The sequence below is a fragment of the Peromyscus leucopus genome, chromosome 5, assembly GCF_004664715.2.
Source record: "Peromyscus leucopus breed LL Stock chromosome 5, UCI_PerLeu_2.1, whole genome shotgun sequence".
Lineage (NCBI taxonomy): Eukaryota > Metazoa > Chordata > Mammalia > Rodentia > Cricetidae > Peromyscus > Peromyscus leucopus.
The window spans coordinates 113,077,389-113,099,210 of record NC_051067.1 but is presented as its reverse complement, the minus strand read 5'-3'; the positions used below and the strand labels follow the sequence as shown (position 1 = coordinate 113,099,210).

The 21,822-nt window shown below is 47.2% G+C and overlaps 1 protein-coding gene, 1 non-coding gene and 1 pseudogene across 5 annotated transcripts in view; 2 read left to right on the top strand and 1 right to left on the bottom strand.

The window, feature by feature from the left end:
* Positions 1 to 376: 376 nt before the first annotated feature.
* On the bottom strand, positions 377 to 497 carry LOC114708099 (annotated as a pseudogene).
* An 873-nt stretch (positions 498 to 1,370) lies between these two features.
* On the top strand, positions 1,371 to 1,477 carry LOC114708100. The gene has a single exon (XR_003736740.1). It is a non-coding gene; the product is annotated as a U6 spliceosomal RNA (small nuclear RNA).
* Positions 1,478 to 8,305: 6,828 nt separating this feature from the next.
* The window catches only part of LOC114708086 (C-type lectin domain family 18 member A), a 13,814-nt gene continuing 297 nt past the window's right edge, over positions 8,306 to 21,822 (top strand). Inside the window, exons 1-14 of one of the 4 annotated variants that reach the window (XM_037206277.1) lie at positions 8,306 to 8,381; positions 8,669 to 8,905; positions 9,469 to 9,560; positions 11,583 to 11,825; positions 16,474 to 16,571; positions 17,063 to 17,184; positions 17,354 to 17,461; positions 18,195 to 18,287; positions 19,064 to 19,170; positions 19,803 to 19,932; positions 20,179 to 20,329; positions 20,454 to 20,498; positions 21,115 to 21,206; positions 21,697 to 21,822. The exon at positions 21,697 to 21,822 is cut by the window's right edge and continues 297 nt beyond it. In XM_037206277.1, the coding sequence (XP_037062172.1) occupies positions 8,740 to 8,905; positions 9,469 to 9,560; positions 11,583 to 11,825; positions 16,474 to 16,571; positions 17,063 to 17,184; positions 17,354 to 17,461; positions 18,195 to 18,287; positions 19,064 to 19,170; positions 19,803 to 19,932; positions 20,179 to 20,329; positions 20,454 to 20,498; positions 21,115 to 21,206; positions 21,697 to 21,734 (1,485 nt within the window). In that variant the 5' untranslated portion in view covers positions 8,306 to 8,381; positions 8,669 to 8,739 and the 3' untranslated portion in view covers positions 21,735 to 21,822. Of the gene's footprint in view, positions 8,382 to 8,510; positions 8,906 to 9,468; positions 9,561 to 11,582; positions 11,826 to 16,473; positions 16,572 to 17,062; positions 17,185 to 17,353; positions 17,462 to 18,194; positions 18,288 to 19,063; positions 19,171 to 19,802; positions 19,933 to 20,178; positions 20,330 to 20,453; positions 20,499 to 21,114; positions 21,207 to 21,696 lie in introns of those variants that run through there. The other 3 variants (XM_037206279.1, XM_037206278.1, XM_028891092.2) reach the window with 3 other exon arrangements.

Genomic DNA, 21,822 nt, shown 5'->3' with positions numbered 1-21,822 from the left:
GAAAGGAACAATCACTTTATTATTTATCTTGAAAGGTAATATTATAAGGAACCTTAAAGGAATCAAAAACCTAAACTTTTTTTTAAAATTTTATTTATTTTATTTTACAATACCATTCAGTTCTACATATCAGCCACGGGTTCCCCTATTCTCCCCCCTCCCACCCCTTCCCCTTACACCCAGCCCACCCCCCAAAAACCTAAACTTTTATAAGTGGAAAACCATCAGTCAACTCTACTTTAAACCTTTGGGGTGCATACCTACTCATCAACAGTTTTTATAACAGGAGGTTGAGGGCAGAAATGGGTACAAGGAAATAATCATTTTCCTTGATCACCAATCAATCCTAGCAAGGAAAGTACATCAACTCGTAACAATTGGGTTGCTTTGTATCTTTTTAAAAAAGATCTTTTTAAAAAAAAAAATTTTTTTTTTAGATATTAAACTGATAAGAACAGATACTACACTTGATCTTAGCCAAAAGGCTGAGAAGTGATATGAATGCATCTTTTAGCATTGAGAATAAAATAATTCGGCTGGGCGGTGGTGGTGGTGGCGGCGGCCGCGGCGAACGCCTTTAATCCCAGAACTCAGGAGGCAGAGGCAGGCAGATTTTTTCAAGTTCGAGGCCAGCCTGGTCTACAGAGAGAGATCCAGGAAAGGCTCAAAGCTACACAGAGAAACCCTGTCTCGAAGGAAAAAAAAAAAAAAAGAATAAAATAATTCAAGCCGACCTGGCTCCTGGGACTCAATTGTTTTCCTTAACCATCAACCTGAACTGAGATCTATGTAGCTCCTTAGGTGAAACTCAGAGGTCCTATCTGTGTGACATTTCCTTGTATATATTTTTAATCATCAAAACTCTATTTAAACTAACATTATTATTATTATCAATTAGACACTACAGCTTAAGAAGAAATCATCTTCATAATAATCCACAGGTAAAAATGCTCAGTAGAATGGGATATTTCCATAAGATAAACAAACTACATTAAAGGTAGTGGGGGATCTCCCCACACCCATTCACATCATTCCAGATACAGAGAAAGGTTGCAGCAGCCAACATGTGAAGGCACAGCAGAAGCAAAAGACATTCTGGAGTCTGTGGTCATGGGGCCTTGCCTATCCGAGATTCATCCATCAGGGATTTGCCTCCTGGTGGGCTGACACCTCCAATTTCAATTGCCACCTGCTGCTCCTCTGACAGGGCCACCAGCATCTCCTCCCTTTTTGTTTATTAAACCAAGCATGTGAATCTCCCTTTGGGTAGAGTGTACTGTGGATCCTAAGTGTCTGAAGATGACTGGAAGAAGGAATAGAAGTAGAATAACTAATCCTACAATAATTCCCAAGTTAATAAGAAAACTCCAGTGCTCGCTTCGGCAGCACATATACTGAAATTGGAACGATACAGAGAAGATTAGCATGGCCCCTGTGCAAGGATGACACGCAAATTCGTGAAGCGTTCCATATTTTTATGAGAGCGAATTGGAGGAAGAAGCGAATGCGCAGGCTGAAGCGCAAGAGGAGGAAGATGAGGCAGAGGTCCAAGTGAACCGGGCTTGTGCACCCACAGGACGGGAGGAGCCGTAAGCAAGGGATGCCGAAGGCGAAGGCCGGGGGCTTCGGTGCAAGTCGCCAGGCTGTGTGCTACCATTGCGGGAGTCGGACGGACCTGGAACATCGCCGCCGGCTCGCAGAGACCACACCAGCCCAGCCCCGCCCGCCCTCCGCCCCGGACCGTGCATTCCGGACTGGTTCTGTTCCACGTGTGGCCGGGTGTAACTCGTGTACAATAAACCCTCTTTCTCGCCGTCTCAGCTGAAGAATCAAAAAAAAAAAAAAAAAAAAAAAAAAAAAAGAAAAGAAAGAAAAGAAAACTCCATAAAGAATTAATTTTTGACCAAATTGGTGAAGTAACTAGCCACCTCTTCTGCAGAGGATACCTGCAGCTTAGAATGATGGCGTTAATCTGAAAATGAAGAGCATTCATATTGATAGCAAGCTGAGAACTATTCCAAACACCTTGTAGATGTAGCTGTACTTGATCCCAGGACATCTCTGATCTGCCGTAAGGCAGAGCACTAACACAAATCAATTACAGTTCGCACAACATGATGTGGTTAAATGTGTCTTAATATTTTGAATCTGAGTCCCCATGCAAAGAATGGCTTCTTCTAAAGCATTAGCTCTATCTGCTAATTCTCGATCAATCTTTTCCTGAGTAACCAATGCTAATGAAGCATTTCTAGATAAAGAGTTCACGTGATTAGCGGTGTGCACCTGCTGAACCAAAGCTGTATGTGTTGCTGAAGCTGACAAAGATCTCAGAATTGAAATCAAAGCAATGAATAAACCATTTTGGCTATGAGAGACCAGTAGCAATCTGTTTTGATGGATACACAGCAAGATCTTCACACCAGCTAACTGGCAAAAGTACTGGGGAAGAATTTATAGAATTAGTAATAAAATATTTTTTGAGGGAAGTCCAGCCCCTGGGCTGGAGAGTTCAGGGTAGAGGGCAGGGTGTGCAAGCCGTATCCTATAGTAGGTAGGGACTGAGAGAAGTTGGGAAAACCTGGCAGCCTGGTCCAGCTTTGATGTGATGAATAAGTTATGTTCTGGGTCTGAAACTTAACATCCCAGCCTTTTTGCTGATAAAAGATGAATGATGGGGTGCTGAAATCATCTGCTACTACTTTGTGCTGACATTGGGGTGTGGTTGGGGCCCCAAAGACTGGAATGTTGACCGAATCTGGGAAGAGCAGACTGTTTTCATTTGTTGTCCAAGCTCTGCAGGACCGTGTGGGGCTAGGGACATGCAGGCCACAGTTGGAGCAGTCTGTAGCCTTTAATTGATTAGAAATCTGTGGGAACAAATACATATTAATGGGCAGGAAATAAAGCTAAAAAATCTTAAGGGGGAAATTTTTCTCTTAGGTGTACATTTAGAATTTCCAGGTCCATGGTCCTGGCAGACAGGAGAGGCATGCCCTAAACCAGGGAAAGGGGAAGAGATCCCACCCCCTCAGGAAGAGCCAGATGGGGAAACAGGATATTTATTGGTTGGTAGTACTTAGCTGGAGCCCGTTTTGACCTGTGAGAGGTGGTGGATCCAAGTTGGACCTGAGCTTATAAGAAGAACCTTTTTTAAGAGGGAAAAATTTTAGATATGCTAGCATTGTTATTGTTCGTAGTCTGTACTGAAATCCACACTGTAGAAGAGGCAGAAGACTCCTGCCTCTGAGTCAGTAAAAGTTTGGAAACCTGAAAATGATTTTGGTTAAAAGCATTAACATTTTTTACTTTATCCAGAAGATTGGGTGTATATAGACTCGGCAGATGTTTTTAGCACAATGAGAAACATTTTTAATTCTAAACTTAGAAAATAACCAAAGAGAATTTAAAAATCTCGAGCTGGCGACTATGCCAATAATAGTGTTTACCAGAGCTAGTTTAATAGCTTATCAGAGCTCCATCGATTAATGTCAAAACTCTGAACTTTTGAAATCTCAATATAACAACAGCATAGAGAGGGGAAAAGATTTGAAACTTTTTTTTAGAATTTTTGTGTATTGAATCATTTTTTTATCATAACAAAACTTTTATGTCCTCAGACCTTAAATTTTTGAATCCTTATAGCTTAAACTTTAAACTTTATTCCTTTTTTATCCAGTTATTTATCAGGAGACATAAGTGGTTGATTACTGAAATAGTCGTTGTAAAACACGTTCCTTTAAACAAAGGAATAGTAAAAAAGTTACGTTGAAACCTGTTTGGTGAGTTTATTTCTTATTTAGCATCTGGTAGCAAGGCAAATTGTTTTTCGACTTGGTATTTGCCTTAGGGAGTAAAGCCAGTGGCCTGATTTATGCTTTTTTGTTTGTTTGTTTGTTTGTTTGTTTGTTTTTTGGTTGGTTGTTTTTTTGTTTTGTTTTGTTTTTGTTTTTGAGACAGGGTTTCTCTGTGTAGCTTTGGAGCCTGTCCTGGAACTCACTTTGTGAACCAGGCTGGCTTCAAACTCACAGAGATCCGCCTGGCTCTGCCTCCCGAGTGCTGGGATCAAAGCCATGCACCTCCACTGCAGGGGCTGATTTTTGCTTATGAGGGAAGCTGAGAAGGTAGCTGAAGCCTCAGGGAAGGTGTTTATATATTTAAAGCTACAGCCAATCAATATCCTTGGAGATCTGAAAAGGATAAATTAGGACTGGAAATATAATCTAAATGGTCTATGTATCGATTAAAATCAAAGAGACCCATTACCCAGACAGGGCTCTGGTAGTCTCCATAGTTCTGTTGGGCCAGTGGTTGGAGGTCTGCAGCTGTCATATGGACCAGCACAGGACTTCGGCTGTCAGATCCAGGTATGAGACTTTTCTGTAAAGGAGCAACTTGGGGAACTGACCCCATCTTGACCAGACAAAGCAGGACGATTGACAAAAATGTATTTTCTCCTAGTTCGGACCATTTAAAGGCCAAAAGCAATATACAGACAGAGTTGGTTTCTCCCGAGGGCCTGCCTCCTCGGCTTGCAGACAGCCATGTTCTCCCTCCAAGCCTGTGTTCTAATCCTTTCTTCAAAGGACGTCAGTCAAACTGGATTAGAGAACACCTAACAGACTTACTTAACCTCAATTACCCCTGTTAAGATCCTAAATAAGTCAGGTTCTGAAGTACTAGCATTAGAAATCTAACCTATTGGGGATGATATGAGGCAGTCATGACCAGGAATCTTTATCAGACTCAGGAATTTCATTTATCTTTTTATTTATTTTACGTTTAGACAAGTTCTCATTATATAGTGCAGGCTGGCCTCAAATTTATGTTAATCTTCCTGCTTTAGCATTCCAGAATGTTGAGATTAGAATCACACCTACCTAAGGAATTTCGTGTCTATTCCTAAATTTGTTGAATTTTTTTGTTTCTGTTACTGTTCTTTCAGACAGGGTCTCTCTACACGGCCTTGACTGTCCAAACTCACATTATAGACCAGGCTGGCCTCAAACTCACAGAGATCTGCCTGCCTTTCCCTCCTGGGTGCCAGGACTAAAAGGTGTGTGCTACCACATCTGGCAGAGAAGTTTTACAAAGCTTTGTGTTGTGTTTTCTATTTGTTTGATACAGGGTCTTGCTACATTGCCCAGGTTGGTCTTAAACTCCTAGGCTCAAATGATCCTTCAGCTTCAGCCTTTAGAATACCTGGGACAAGAGGTTTGCCCAGTACACTGACTGGCTTCAGATTTTATCAAGTTCTTTTTCTGCCCCCTACCCCTTCTGTACTAGGAATTGAACCAAGGACCTTAAACATGCTAGGGAAGCACTTTATACCCAGTTCAAATACTTTTTCTATCTTTGAGATGACTATGTGGATCTTGTCCTTTACTTATTGTGGTAGTTTGAATGTAAATGGCTCCCATGATCTATGAGGAGGTGTGGTTTTGTTGGAGTGGTTATGGCCTTGTTGGAGGAAGTACATCACTGTAGGGGCAGGCTTTGAGGTTTCCTATGCTCAGAGTATTGTCCAGTGTTTCAGTCTACTTCCTGTTCCCTGCAAGATGTAGGACTCAGCACCATATCTGCCTGCATGCCTCCATGTTCCCCGCCATAATGATAATGGACTGAACCTTTGAGCCACCCCAATTAAATGTTCTCCTTTATAAGAGTTACTGTAGTCAGGGCTGGAGAGATGGCTCAGAGGTTAAGAGCACTGACTGCTCTTCCAGAGGTCCTGAGTTCAATTCCCAGCACCCACATGGTAGCTCACAACCATCTGTAATGAGATCTGGTTTCCTCTTCTGTGTACATAATAAATAAATAAATAAATCTTTAAAAAAAAAGTTACTATAGTCATAGTGTCTCTTCACAGCAATAGAAATCCTAACTACGACACTTTTGTTTTGTTTTTTTTCTAGACCAGGTTTCTCTGTGTAGCCTTGGCTGTTCTGGAACTCATTCTGTAGACCAGGCTGGCCTCACAGAGATCCACCTGCCTCTGCCTCCTGAGTGCTGGGATTAAAGACATGTATCACTGTAGCCCAGTGCAGCGACATTTAATTAACATTTACTAGAGTTTCGAATAGTAAACTAACCTTGCATTCTGGTTAAATGAAATACTATCTAGTCATGGTGTTTGATCTACTTTATATGTTGCTAAGTCAGATTATATATTCTGTTGAAAGAGGTTTTGTTGCCGGGCGGTGGTGGCGCACGCCTTTAATCCCAGCACTCGGGAGGCAGAGCCAGGCGGATCTCTGTGAGTTCGAGCCAGCCTGGCTACCAGTGAGTTCCAGGAAAGGCGCAAAGCTACACGGAGAAACCCTGTCTCAAAAAACAAAAAAAAAAAAAAAAGAAAGAGGTTTTGTGTCTTTATTCATAAGAAATACTGATCTGTAGTTTCTCCATGATGTCTCTATTTGGCTTTGGTGTTAATACTAAATTTAGAGAATAATTTGGAAAATCTTTCTACTTGCGTTAGTCAGGCTTCACAGCTGTCACAAACTACCTGGGATTCTGGGCATGGACCACAAACTCAAACCACTCTGGGCTACAGATGAAAGAAAGTTCTGGAGACACACTGATGGACATGGTTGTCATCATGGACATCAGGCGGTGGGGACAAGACCAGGCAGCAATGTGTGCAGCTTTGTACAAAGCCCAGGGCCTCAGGACTTTCTACCTCAAACAGTGGGCCCGGCAACTTCAAGCTCACCGTAATAGGGAGCAACGGCTCCACTGTTAAGAGCACTGACTGCTCTTCAGGAGAACCTGGGTTCAATTCCCAGCACCCACAGGCATCTCACAACTCTGTAAACTCCAGTCCCAGGGGACCTGACACCCTCTTCTGACCCTGTGGGCACTGCATACACATGATACATAGACATGCATGTAGACAAAACATCCACAAACATGAAGTAAAGGGGAAAAATGTTAAAGTTATTCTACCCAGTTCCTCCTATCCAACCCAAAGTCCCATGACAATGAGCCATATTTATCCTGGAGCCGAGGACCAGGAATTGGGCCATTTATCACCAGCATAGAGCAAAGCTATTGAACATCCAACTCTGAAAGATCCACTATGTATATAAATTAAAACCCTGGGAATGGGAATGTAGAGACTCGGAATTAGCTGGCATGTACCTCGAGCAAGTCCCTGAGACTTACTGTGTCCAGCTTCCCCACCTGGATCTGAACATCCCCAAATGGCATCAGAGCAAGGTTATTGTGACAAGAATAAGTTACATTTATAAACATGTTTTTTGTAAGCTCTATTTAAAGGGTGGCTATGGGGCTGGCAAGATAGCTCCGTAGGAAATGGTCCCTGCCATCAAGCTGGGTGACCTGAGTTTGGCTTCTGGGAACAACAGTAGGAGAAAACTCTCTCTCAAAGGTTGTCCTCTGACCTCCTCACACACGTCGTATAACCCAGCCACCATACTCACACACACACACATAATAGCAATATTTTTTACAGATGAAAACGCAGCTATTAATAATCATCGACAGGACCCACTATGGTGAGTTTGGAGTTGCCAGGCCATCTTTTTGAGGCAAAAGAAGCTCTTGAGGCCCTGGGTAGTGTACAAAGATGCGCACCTTGTTGCCTGCCTTGTCCCCACTCCCTGACATCCATTTTCCATCGGTGTTTCTCTGGAAATGCATGCATCCCATCTGTGCCCCGGCAGAATTTCCAAAGTGCTGACATCCGATAGAGTGCTGACTCCCAGGTCAGGGATTGCACCAACTTCAGAAAAACAAAGTAGTGGCTTGCACGGCTGTGCTTCGGAATGGGTGAATAACCTTGGTGGGCATTTGACGATGGTCTGCAAGCCAGCCTTTGATCTGGCCGTGGTAGGTCTTCAGTGATTCTGGTGGGAGTATGTAGGCTTCAGCTAGGTCCTAAAACTATGGCAGTTTGCTGCCTTCCTGCTCCACTGTGGCCTGTTTGTCTGGAGGCAGGCTTGTTCCCAGCAGGACTCAAGTCAGCCAAGGGCATCCATCACACACTCTCCTCTCTGTCTGCCTTGCCTCTGTCTTGGCCCAAAGTCACATGGGCCAGCATGGTGGGCCCTGGAGCTGGCCTCATCCTCTCACACTGACACATCTCTGTAAGGCACACCTTTCTTCCTGAAGGTGCAGTCTCGGCTTGCTCCTTTATGATCCCGCCAGTGGCACCTGTCTGGTGAACAGTTACTTCCTGCTTATGTTTAATTCATGGCTGAGGGTTTGGGATGGGCTTCCCAAGAAACGAAGAACTCCCCTGGGGTCTTGCCCAGTTCCTGCCTGCTTTATGGGCCCACTGCCAAAGTCCCAGCCTCCTCCCTATGAGTGGGGCTGGGGAACAGAAGCTGTCCATGGGCTTGGAGGACATTGTCCCTGCCAGGGTACAGCCATCAGTCGCTAATCCACGGTCCTGGAATGTCTGTAGGCCAATCAGCAGGGTCTTTGGGGGCTCCCCGAGGGTGCTAATAATCCTACAATGATTAGCAGGGGCCACAGGGTCAGTGCACACCGCTCGGTTTGCTGCTGTGGAGCAGACTGGCCCGACACTGAAGCTGGAGTAAGGCGGCGTTTAGAAGGGCTCTACGTCTCTTTTGAAGCCAGTGGACCACTGAGGGGAGGCTATTTGAACACAGCGATGACTCACTAGCCTCCTCCTTTTGTCTGGCAGCTGCCTGACTCCTTGAGACTGTGGATAGCTTCACGAAGCCTTGGAGGCTAGGTGGACTGTTGAGAGAAGCCATGTCTGCAGCACTAGGCAGGCCAAAGATTCAGCCAGAGTCCTCCCTGCGGCTGGGAGGCCAGAGCCGACGGCTTGGTCTCTTGCTTGTGCTCCTGTCTCTCCCTGGTGTCACCTGGACAGAGGTGCAGACAACCCAGCTGCCAGAGCAGGCGCCAGCTCTCCAAGGTAAGGGATACCTTGGGCAAAAATAGGAGTAGAGTGCTGTTGTGAAGGGATCCCTGAAGAAGGGATCCCAAGGGGTTTCTAGGAGTCAGATACCCAGGACTGATGTGCTAGGATGGGGCACCCGTGATGACAATGGGGGGACGTGATGGAAGGGTACTGGGGTGGGGGAAGAAGGATGAAGCAGGTGGGTCTGGGGATGGGGTTAAGGAAAGATACTGGTTAGAGCCCTCAGCTAAGACGGAGAAGAAAGTGGTAGAAAGGAGCCATAGCTAGGACGGCTTCTAGCCCAGGGCTGGGTCTCTCTCATTTCCCTCCTCACCCCTACCCACAAGCCAGGCACTCACAACATTGCTCCATACTTGGTCTGTCCTCACCTAACTCTCCTGTCTCTCTCTCGGCCTCCCTCTCTCTCTGTACTGGGAGTTCTCCCCTAGACACCTACCGTTGTCCCTCCTCATCTCAGATCTGGGTCCCTGGGTGGGGCTGCACTCTCACCTGGCTGTGGAGATGTCCCAGGTGCTGCTGGCTGCGCCGCCGGCCTAACCTTCTTTCCTGACCTCCAGCCCTGAGCAGGAAGGAGAGTTTCCTGATCCTCTCCCTGCACAATCGCCTGCGCAGTCAGGTCCAGCCTCCGGCAGCCAACATGCGGAGAATGGTGAGTACGCTAACTGCTCTGTATCAAGAGGGCTGCCCGGGGACCGAGCCCCAAAGTGAGCCCAGGAGGCCTTGCCCGGGGCGCCTCCCCTTTCACCGAGGGCACAAAGGTCTTGGTGGCCGGAAAGCTATGGAGCATCTTCCTTCAGGGAAAGCCCGTAGTATGGAGGAGGTCAGGGCCCTCAGCGACTCACACTCAATAAGGGACAAACCTGCCTTTCCTGACATCCTGTTGCCACGGAGATCAACAGATATGAGGGAGCCAGGCTTCCTCCCTCCAGGGAAAAAGGAGCCACACAAAGGATTCCAGCAGAAATGGAGAGGTGAAGAACAGGGAGAGAGAAGCATCCTGCTGGGCTGTGGGGGCACTGCTATGTGCCCCCACAGGATTTATCTAGAGAGTATTAGGGGCCTCTCCCAAGTTCCTCTTCAACCACTTATTTGCAGTTTAGAACCTCCGTGACTGAGGCTACAGCGTTGGGGCTGATCATCCTGGGGGCTCAGACATACTGCCTTCATAGTCTGGGACCGCTGAGACCCAGCTCGTGTGAACAGGCCAGGGAGCAAGGGTGGAATGGGTAAGGGAGGGCAAGGTTCCCCATGGTTGCCTTCCATAAAGTCCTCGGAGGCTGACAGCCACAGTGGGTGGCGACCTTGAGAGCTAAGGGGTCAGTTTCCCAGGAGGTGGGGGAGGGCCGGGAGGTAGTGGCTCTGTCGCCGCTGCCGCCTCCTCGCACCCACTGTCCTGAGCAGCTGGGATCCTCCAAGGAATACCTGGCAGTGAGTCCTTCTACACCCAGGACCCTGCGGGCTGGGAGTTAGGATTAACCTTTCTCAGAGCCCTTTGGTCAAAGGCCTGGAAAAATCACATTTGGCCAGATGTGAGCAGCAGAGTTCTCCCTGTGGCCAGGGCCAGCTCTCAAAGAGCAACACAAAGCCAGCCATCCTGCAAATCTGGGCACTGTCCAGGCGATTACGGGATGGGGAGCATGACAGTAGAAGCAGTCCCCTACCCTGGCCTAGTGCTGTTCCCTAGGCAGGGCCGAAGGGTGTTCATGCAAAACTCCGGGAGATGGAGGCACTATTTCCTGGCGTCTTGGGCAGCTCCAGAGGTCCTGTCTGAACCTTCTGTGGCTCCGTGCAGTGAGGAAAACAGCTCTGATCATTAGGCAGGCAAGCTAGGCTCCTTGCTCTGTGTGACCTGGCACCCCACGGATGCTTGAAGACAGTGGAGATGACTCATTGCTCATTACTTCCCTCTTATCCAAAGGCCAATTGTAATGGTTAGTTTTGGTTGTGTCAACTTGAATAGAATCACCAGGAAAGGAATTTCTTTTCTTTTCTTTTTCTTTTTAATTTTTCGAGACAGGGTTTCTCTGTGTAGCTTTGTGCCTTTCCTGGAACTCGCTTTGTAGAACAGGCTGGCCTCAAACTCACAGAGATCCGCCTGGCTCTGCCTCCCAAGTGCTGGGATTAAAGGCGTGCGCCACCACCGCCTGGGCAAGGAATTTCACTGAATAATTGTCTAAATCAGGTTGGACTGTGGTGCATCTGAGGTGGACAGTCTTGGTTATGTTAATTGACGTGGGAAGACCCAGTTTAGAGGTGGGTGGCACCAGCGGAGCAGAGTAGCACGTGCCTTTAATCCCAACCCTTGGGAGGCAAAAGCAGGCAGATCTCTGTGAGTTTTAGGACAGCCAGTTCTACATAGAGAGTTACAGAAAGAAGTGGGTGGCACCCTTCCCTGGGTTTGAGTCCTGGACCAGGGAAACCGAGGCAGTAAGCTGAGCTCAGCATGCATGCCTCACTCTCTCTCTGCTCTTGACTGGCTGTGACCAGCAGCTTCAAGTTCTTGCCTCCTTGCCTTCTCTGCAGGGATGGAGTGGAATTTGAGCTGGATAAACTGTCCCTCCCCATAGTTACTGTCGTCACACAGCAACTGGAAGGGAAAAGCGAATATACCACCTGAGGATGTCTTTCCGAATATACCACCTGAGGATGTCTTTCTTTGTGCCATTCCCAGGACTGGAGCGAGAGCCTGGCCCAAATAGCTCAAGCCAGGGCAGCCCTCTGTGGCACTTCAGCCCCTCCAAATGTGGCATCTGCCCCACGGCACACCCCGCAAGTGGGCTGGAATGTGCAGCTGCTGCCCGTGGGATCCGCAACCTTTGTCGAAGTGGTCAACCTCTGGTTTGCTGAAGGGCTGCAGTACAGACACGGGGAGGCTGAGTGTGCCCACAATGCCACCTGCACCCACTACACGCAGGTGAGTGAGCTGCCGATGAGGCTATGGGCTCCCCAGTCACCTTAGCGGAGGCTGTACTTCATCCTTTAAAGGACACTGTCTACAGTTAGATGTCACCACACCAGAGCCCTGTGCCTCGCCTTTTCTCTCTGTCCCTGTAGCAGGAATCTTAAAAGTTCTTATTAATAAAATCAAACCTGAGGAGAGTTATTGGGGTCCATGCTGGTAGATCAGAGAGACAGAACAAGCCACAGCTATCTCACCTCGCCGGATCCTCAGCCTTTCCTCTTTTTTCTTTTCATAATACATTCAGTAGTCTACCTTTTGTCATTTTTATATCTTCCCCTTTTTCTTCAGTGTAGATTCAATGATCTACCTATTTATCCTATTATTTCTTTACCTTTTTTCTCAGAGTAGATTCAGTGATCTATCTCATATCTTATTCTCTTTTTCTTTTTGCTTTCTAGGGGTGAAGATATCTTTAGGGAATCTTGAAAAGAAAATTTTTGGGTTAATTGTCAAGTCCTGTATCATTTGTCCAGTCTCTGCATAATAGGAAAGTTCAGGGCTTGTTTCAAGTCCTTGTTCAAGTAGTCTGTCAGGCTGGATCATCTCAGCTAGCCATCTCAAAATTGTCCTAAGCAGTTTGTAGTCCAAACCAGATCTTTCAGCTTAATGGCTTTACCATAGTCCTTTTGAAGATTTCAAAGTTGCTGTTAGGTGTGGTCATGGTTCCATGCAGACTTTTTTTTTTTTTTTTTTTTTTTTTGTCTTCTTTTTTTTTCTTTTTTTATTTTTTTTCTTTTGATGCTTTCTGTACACGATGGTCCTGGCCTTCTGTGCACAGTTTTTGGTAGCGCAGCATATCAACTGGCTCCGTACGTACTGTTCTGCTTTGTCTACCTACCACTCTGACTCCACTGGGTAACTTAATACGGCTGGCCGCTTGTGCTGGGATCAATCTAAAAAAATCAAACCTGAGCGATATTGTAAAAAGAAAAGATTACACCAGATTCAGGTCTTGTCTGGTCTTGTTCTCAGACGAGGCTAGTTCATGAATGTCAGCTGAACTCCCATGCAACAGATCCTTGGCTCCTATTCTCCAATTGTGGCCTTGAAACTCACAGAGATCCAGAGGGATTTCTATCTCTGGAATGCTAGGATTAAAGGTGTGAGTGCCACCATTTTCTAGCCTTTGTATCTAGTGGCTGTCTGTTCTCTGACCCCAGATAAATTTATTAGAGTACACAATATTTTGAGGAACACAATACCACCACAGTCCCTCTACAGAAGAATCTTTCTCAAGTTCAGGTATGTCATTCTCAAGAAAGTTTCTTTCTTTTTTTACTCCATTCAACGTCTATGAATATTTGTTGAGTGTTTTTATATACTTGGTTCTGTTAAGAGGCTAAGTACAACACCGAATAACACAAGCAAAATTCTCAATACATTTTAACACCTTTAGTATACATACAATGATAGTGAAGTTGACCCATGAAATGAAGTAGAATCTTAGTCTTGTTTCCTGTTTTCTGGAATAAATTATATGACGTTTGTTATATCTGTCCCTAGAACTATCGGGCCTTGTTTCATTTTGGTTTCTTTTATTTGTTTATTTATTTGTTTGTTTATTTATTTCCTGAGACAGAGTCTCACTATGTAGCTGTCCTGGAACTCACTCTGTAGCCCAGGCTGGCTTCGAACTCAGAGATCCGCCTACCTCTACCTCCCGAGTGCTGGGATTAAAGGTGTGCTCCACCACTGCCCGGCACTGGTGTGGATTTTTATCCTTATCATTAATATGAAGCCTTTTTGTTTTTGTTTTTTTGAAGTCTTTTTTTTTTTTTCTTTTGAGACCCCCTGTCTCATATAGCCCAGACTGACCTTAAGCTTACTATTTAGCCCAGGATGATCTTGAGTTGGTGACCTTCTTGCATCTAGCTTCCAAGTGCTGAGACTACAGGAGTGTGCCATCTTGCACAGCTTCATCCCATAAGTTTTTTGTTTTGATTTTTTAAAATGATTTATTTATTTATCATGTATACAGTGTTCTGCCTGCATATATCCCCTCAGGCCAGAAGAGGGCACCAGATCTCATTACAGATGTTTGAGCCACCCTGTGGTTGCTGGGAATTGAACTCAGGACCTCAGGAAGAGCAGGCGTTGCTCTCAACCTCTGAGCCGTCTCTCCAGCCTTTTCTTTTCTTTCTCTCTTCCTTTCTTCCTTTCTTTCTTTCTTTCTTTCTTTCTTTCTTTCTTTCTTTCTTTCTTTCTTTCTTTCTTTCTTCTTCCTTTCTTCCTTCTTCCTTTCTTTCTTTCTTTCTTTCTTTTTTTCTTTCTTTTTCTTTTTTTTGTTTTCCGAGACAGGGTTTCTCTGTGTAGCTTTGCGCCTTTCCTGGAACTCACTTGGTAGCCCAGGCTGGCCTCAAACTCACAGAGATCCGCCTGGCTCTGCCTCCCAAGTGCTGGGATTAAAGGCGTGCGCCACCACTGCCTGGCGTCTTTTTTTTGTTGTTGTTGTTTAAGTTTTTTATTTATTTATTCATTTACTTATTTATTTATTTTTATGTACATTGGGGTTTTGTCTGAATGTTTGTCTGTGTGAGGATGCCAGATCCTCTGGAACTGGAGTTATAGATGGTTGTGAACTGCTATGTGGGTGCTGGGAATTGAACTCGGATCCTTTGGAAGAACAGCCAGTGCTCTTAACTGCTGAGCCATCTCTTCTGCCCCCATCCTATAAGGGGTTTTGTTGTTGTTGTTGTTTGTCTGTTTGTTTGTTTTGTTTTTTGAGACAGAGTTTCTTTGTGTAGCCCTGGCTGTCCTGGAACTAGCTCTGTATACTAGGCTACCTCTGCTTCCCAAGTGCTGAGATTAAATCTGCCTAGCATAAATTTTTATATTAGTGTTTTTTATTGTTACTTAAGGCTGTTTTGTTTTGTTTTTAATGATGATACGAGGTTGTTTGTTTGTTTTGAAGCATGTAATTATATTTTCTTAATTTATTTCCTTAAAGTATATTTTATTCTTTCTTTCTCCTCTATCTTTCATTCTTTAATTTTGCATATATGTGGTACTAGTGATCCAACCCAGGGCCTTGAACATAATAGGAAAACACTTTAGCACTGAACTAAAACTCTAGCTCTAAAAATTTAAACTTCAAAATTATATTACATTAAAACAAGGCATGGTACATGCCTGCAATCCTAGTAATCAGGAGGCAGAGGCTGGAGGATTAGAAGTTCAGTGTCATCCTTGAGTACACAGAGAGTTTGAGGCTAACCTAAATTATATGAAACCTTTCTTTAAAAAAAAAAAGTATGGGTTAGTATACTAGGGGAATGTAGCTCAATGGTAGAGCACTTGCTCAGTATGTGCCAGGCCCTGGATTAAGAAAAGAACAGTCTATAAACTATAAGTATGATGGAACATGCCTTTAATTCCAACATCTGGGAGGCAGAGGCAGGTAGAACTCTGAGTTTGAGGCCAACCAGTTTACAGTAATTTCCTGGCCAATACTGCATGCTGCATAGTGAGATTTTTGTCTCACTATATACATACAACAACGGTTCTCAATCTTCCTAATGCTGCCATCCTTTAATACGGTTCCTCATTTTGTGGTGACCCCCCCACACCATAAAATTATTTCATTGCAGCCGGGCAGTGGTGGCACATACCTTTAATTCCAACACTCAGGAGGCAGAGGCAGGTGGATCTCTGAGAGTTTGAGGCCAGCCTGGTCTACAGAGTGAGTTCCTGGACAGGCACCAAAAACTACACACAGAAACCCTGTCTTGAAGAACAAAAACAAAAAATTTTCATTGCTACTTCATAACTGTAATTTTGCTACTGTTATGAAATGTAATGTAAATGTCTGGTGTGCCCCTGCCTCCAGGGAGAAGTGAAGGCTGGTGGCCATTTTTACAAATCTTACACAAGGTCCTTGATATCAAAGTCTTTCTTTCTTCTTCTTCTTCTTCTTCTTCTTCTTCTTCTTCTTCTTCTTCTTCTTCTTCTTCTTCTTCTTCTTCTTCTTCTTTTTGTTTTGTTTTGTTTTTTTTTTTTTTTTTTTTTTTTTTTTTTTTTTTTTTTGTTTTTCGAGACAGGGTTTCTCTGTGTAGCTTTGCGCCTTTTCCTGGGACTCACTTTGGAGACCAGGCTGGCCTTGAACTCACAGAGATCCGCCTGCCTCTGCCTCCCGAGTGCTGGGATTAAAGGCGTGCGCCACCACCGCCCGGCTGTTTTGTTTTGTTTTTGTTTTTGTTTTTCGAGACAGGGTTTCTCTGTGTAGCTTTACGCCTGTCCTGGATCTCGCTCTGTAGACCAGGCTGGCCTCGAACTCATAAAGATTCGCCTGCCTCTGCCTCCTGAGTGCTGGGATTAAAGGCGTGAGCCGCCGCCGCCCGGCTTCAAAGTCTTTCTTTTGTCATTCTTTCCGTCTGCTCATAATCTTCCCTCCAGTCAACACTTAGTAACCTTCAAAACTTATTCCCCCTTCCATTCCAAACGCTTACCTCAATTCTGACGTCTCTGCTCAGCATAGCTGCTGTTCCTCGGGCCCCAGGGAGGTAAGGCCGAGGCCTCCACAGGTATCACTGCCTGTGGTGCCACCCGCAGACTGAAGTAAGGCTAGTCTGAAAGGGTTTCTCCACCATTGTGTTCTCTGCAGCTGGTGTGGGCCACTTCCAGCCAGCTGGGCTGTGGGAGACATCTATGCTCTGTGGACCAGACAGTCATGGAAGCCTTTGTCTGTGCCTACTCCCCTGGGTAAGCCCCTCACCGTAGGCCGGGTGATAGCTGGGGGTGGGGTGGGGGTGGGGTGGAAGGACAAGGCTGTGGCTGAATGGGCGGAGTGGATGGATGGCTTCTTCTCAGGGTGGGGTATGCACCCAGCCACCTACACTGTCTTTACCCCTTGGTCTGCATGAGACAGAAGTGGATAAAAGGAAGAAGATAGAAAAGATTCTGGCCATGAAGAGCAAGCAGGACTTGTCCATTAAGGCTCCCTCCTGCTCTCATGGAAGGTGTCCAGGATTGATACAGAAGCCATTTTTTGTTTCCTTGCTGGTCTCCCTGCCACATCCAGCCCCCTGAATCCCTAACCGGGCCAGGTGCTAAAGGGGCCCATGGGGAAGGCAGCCAGGACCCATTCCTTCCCCATCCAAGGCTCCTCCTCAACTCTGTCCAAAGCCCCTTCTGTTTCTGCCCTGCCCAAGGGCAGGTTCTCCAGACTCTCTGATGCTTGCTTGCTCTCACAGAGGCAACTGGGATGTAAACGGGAAGACAATCGCCCCTTACAAGGAAGGCTCCTGGTGTTCACTCTGCACAGCCAGCGTCTCGGGCTGCTTCAAGGCCTGGGATCATTCAGGGGGCCTCTGTGGTGAGTATCCTATTTGCCTCCTCCTGGAACAGGGGGACTTAGAATTGGTGGGAACTGGCAGTCTGAGGAGCTGCCGCAGAAGCCTTGGCCTCAGCACCTAGGAAAGTGCCTGCCTGGTCAATCTGCTGGAAAGAGGCCCCTTCTCAGAATTACCTACTCTTCTCACCAGAGGTCCCCAGAAACCCATGTCGCAGGAGCTGCCGAAATCATGGACATCTCAACATTAGCACTTGTCTCTGTCACTGTCCCCCTGGCTACACAGGGAGGTACTGCCAAGGTGAGGACTCAGGTGCCTATTCAGGCTGCCCCTGAGGGGTAAGTGTGAGGGAGATAGATGCACCTCCGTGGGCATACACTGGTCCTGTGGTGTGTGCTGGAGCTGGTGCAGTGGGACAGCTGGAGGACCGAGGTGGCCAGAGGGAGTTCTGAGGGAGTCCCAAGTGCATTAAAGTATTGACTACTGGGTTTTCATACTTTGTGTGTTCATTCAATAAAAACTCACTGAGCCCCAACTGTGTGCCATACCCTGAGATATATATATACACATATATACACATATATACATATATATATGATTTAAAATGCTTAGGGCTGTACTTAGGGCTAGTACTTGGGAAACTGAGGCAGCAGCACTGTCATGAGCTCCAAGCCAACCTAGGCTATAAAATGAACTATAGATCAGCTAGGGCTACAGAGTAACACTTAAAAGAATAAAAAGAATCAGTTCGGGCCCATTAGACTATCTATTGAAACAAAGATAGAATTGGAAGACAGAAGGAGTCCCTCTTGTGCCGCTGCCCACTTTCCATGACTTCCGAACCTCAGTCTGCTTCTCTCTACAGTGAGAATCAAACCAAAGCAACCTAGTGTGGCAGTGGCTGGAAGCTCCCCCCCCTCCCCCATGGGCTCCTTCTCTAGGGGGCGTTCTTGCTACAGTTGGGCTGTTAAGGTAACTTGAGGTCCAGGTGGTCAGAGGCTGAGCACTCCGCCCTTCTGCTCTGTCCTGGCAGTGCGGTGCAGTGTGCAGTGTGTGCATGGCCGGTTCCGGGAAGAAGAATGCTCCTGTATCTGTGATGTCGGCTATGGGGGAGCCCAGTGTGCCAGTGAGTTCCAGCTCAAGGTTGCTTTCAGAACCCTCTTCAGTGGGGGGCTGGATCTGATTTTACCAGCTCGTAGGAGTTCATGTACCAAGCTATTACCCACTCCTAGCTTGGGAAAAACACGCCAATATCCTCAAATTGGCCACAGTGGGTTATTTATACCAATGGAATTGGTAAATGCTGCAAGCTATGGAGTGTGTGTGTGTGTGTGTGTGTGTGTGTGTGTGTGTGTGTGTGTGTGTGTTGGGGGGTGGTTTCAAGACAAGTTTCTCTGGGTATCTCTGGCTGTTCTGGAACTCGCTCTGTAGACCAGGCTAGCCTCACTCAGAGATTCATCTGCCTCTACTTCCTGAATACTGGAACTAAAGGCATGTGCCATTACTACTCAGCTTATGGATTTTTTAATGACATTTTATTTGTGTGTGTGTGTGTGTGTGTGTGTGTGTGTGTGTGTGTGTGTGTGTGCCACAGAGCTGGTGTGGATGTCAGATTCTCTCCTTCCACCATGTGGGTCCTGGGGGTTGAACCCAGAACATCAAGCTGGGTAGCAAGTGCTTTGCCCACTGAGCCATCTTGCCATCCCTGGACTCCTCAGCCCCCCTCTCTCTTGAGAGATCTCACACTTGCAAATTTACCAGCACATTACTGACTTCTATCTACTTCCAGTCTGGAGAGTTAGCTGGAAGTTGGGGTACCTTGAACTTAGCTCAGCCTGTTGGGAGAGGGTCAAGAGTCTGCAGTCAGCACCCAAACTCAGCCCTTCCTGTCCCTCCTGCCAGCCAAGGTGCACTTTCCTTTTCACACCTGTGACCTGAGGATTGACGGAGACTGCTTCATGGTGTCTTCCGAGGCAGACACCTATTATGGAGCCAAAATGAAATGTCAGGTGAGGGCTGCTGACTCTTACCTTCCCAAGGTCTCAAACGGGGTCATAATGGGGTGGCTTTGGACCAAGAGATGGCTCCTTCAGCTTCTCCTGGCCTCACTCTCTTCATTAGTATAAAGCAGGAGTCATAGATTCAAGGCTTGTAAAAACCAAGAGCTCACTTAACACCTAGGAACAAGGCTCCGTCCCACTCCTATGGAAGGAGCTCCCTTGACTCAGCATCAGCTGGTGGTGGACATGTTGGGATGCCAAGTCAGGGTAGCCAGAACACCGGGTTTCTAAAGCCAGAAACCCAGGTTTTCCTTAGTATTTCTTGACCTGCTAATATTGACAATTGGTCCAAATATATTCAAGACACCACGTTATTGAGACAAAACTCTTGTGAGAGCAGGACCATGCTTGGGCCTATGAACTGCCAACTGGGCTCATGTGCACACACAGAGGGAAGTCTGACAGGGGAGAGGAAGAGGATTTCTACTCTCAGAGGCTGGCGGCTGTTGAGGGTAGAGGTAAAGACAGTCCAGCCAGCACACACATTTGGGATCTTGGCCATGGTGGGGCAACAGGATAGGCCGAAAGTTCTGAGCTTGAACTCTACAGTCCGCCCCATATGACCCAGAGTGGGGTTACAGGGGAAAGGTGGGGTACTGGCCCAGATCGAGAGCCAGAAAGTGCAAGACATCCTTGCCTTCTACCTGGGCCGACTGGAGGCCACGAACGAGGTGACTGACCGTGACTTTGAGACCAGGAATTTCTGGATCGGTGAGTGCTTGGCAGCTGAAGGATGAGGTAAACGGGAGGGACTTGAAATTCCACAAGGCTCCGGGAAGCGTGGGCTGTCACCCATTCGCAGATAGCAAGGATACGGGAAGGGTTTGGAGCACGGAATGGGTCAGTAGTCAGGATGGTCACCCTCCCTGGGAAGAGGGCTGCAGGGAGTGGAGAACCACGGGGTGGGGAGAGTTCTGGAAAGAATGGTTTAACATCTGGGAGCTTGAAAGGTCCTAGGCCTCGGGCTTCTGGACTCTCAGATGGGGGGCAACCTTGGCTACCCTGGCCCAGGACTCACCTACAAGGCAGCTAAGGACTCCTTCCGCTGGACTACTGGAGAACACCAGTCCTTCACGAGTTTTGCCTTTGGGCAGCCTGACAACCAGGGGTGAGTCTGGGATGCCTACCCTCCCCTGGGCTCACTTCCCGCTTGGGCCTGTCTGGTTGAGCTTCAGATGCCACTGAAGAGCCTTCACCCAGCCTCTAAGGGTCTGGACCTTACCCGGTTTTAGGTGCCAGGGAAGCCTGGACCTAGCTGGTGCAGACACAGGGCTGAGGTAAGAGTCACAGAAGGGACATTACATCGAGGAGGGACTCGAGAAGTTGCCATCCGTGCATCATTGCCATGTGCACTTGCTCTCTGTAACCCACTCCCTTACCTGCCCACTGCCTGCATCAGCACATCATTTCTGGTACCTACCCATCTCCATCCTTCCTGCATACCTCCACCAGTCGTCCTGTACAGAGAATATTCTGGCTATGTGGCATCTCCCTTCCCCTCACAGCCCAGGAGTGCCATAACAGGGATGGAGGTGATGAGTCGATAGGGTCACCCCGGGGTTCCAAATATCTCTCCCGGCACACCCTCGTTGCAGTCAGGCCTGACTGGACTTCCGGATTCTCTTGGTGGCAGAAGGATGTGGGCCTGTCTATTCCTGCCAAGGCTAAGTGCTGGACTGGGCTGGGTGAGGAGTTACAGAGACCTCCCCATTTCCCTGTGGAGAGCTGCCGTGTATGGGGAACAGAATGGCCCTGGCTCCCAGCAGCCCTGTTTGCACGTGAAGCCCCTGGGCCTCTGAGATGCAGGTGGCTTTGAGGGGTGGAGGGCTGAAGATTCTCCTAGATTCCCGGTTTCATTCCTCTGCTTAAGCACTCTTTATCCCGACCCCACAGGTTTGGGAACTGTGTGGAAATGCAGGCATCTGCTGCCTTCAACTGGAATGACCAACGCTGTAAAACTCGAAACCGTTATATCTGTCAGTTTGGTGAGACCACGCTCTCAGCTTCCCTCCTCCTCTGATACCTGTTCCCTGGTGTGCTAACAGTCTGCTCTGTGTTGCTTGGATATCCAACCCACAGGCACAGAGTGTGTCTGGGTGCTCAGAGTCAGAGAGAGTTTCCTGCTCAGGGCTTTGTATTTACTGAGGCCGGGAAGACGATGATGGCCCAGCACTGTATAGCATGCCCATGCAGAGAAACAGGACTGGGCCCACATCTTGCCCGGGAGTTCTCCAGGGTCCCTGTCCTCCTATCATGAAAGCTGTCACCTGTCAAATCCCTGACTGTGCCCTGATTGCCTACAGCCCAGTAAGCTATGTGGGAGGGGCAAAAGTGAAACCTGGACCAACATCAGCTCCCAGCATCCACCTATTAGAATTTGGAGTTCCCTAAGAGAACACAGCCATAGCTACTTCTAGATGAGTACAGCGGAGTCCCCCTCAATGGAGGCCTCACTCAGTTATGCTTCCTTTCCAGCTCAGGAGCACATTTCCCTGTGGGAGCCAGGGCCCTGAGCCTGGCCAGGCAGCTCTCCTGCCAGCCTCTGAGTGCACAAACCAGTTTGCCTTGACTGCTCACCTGTGGGAAACACGGGCCTGGCTG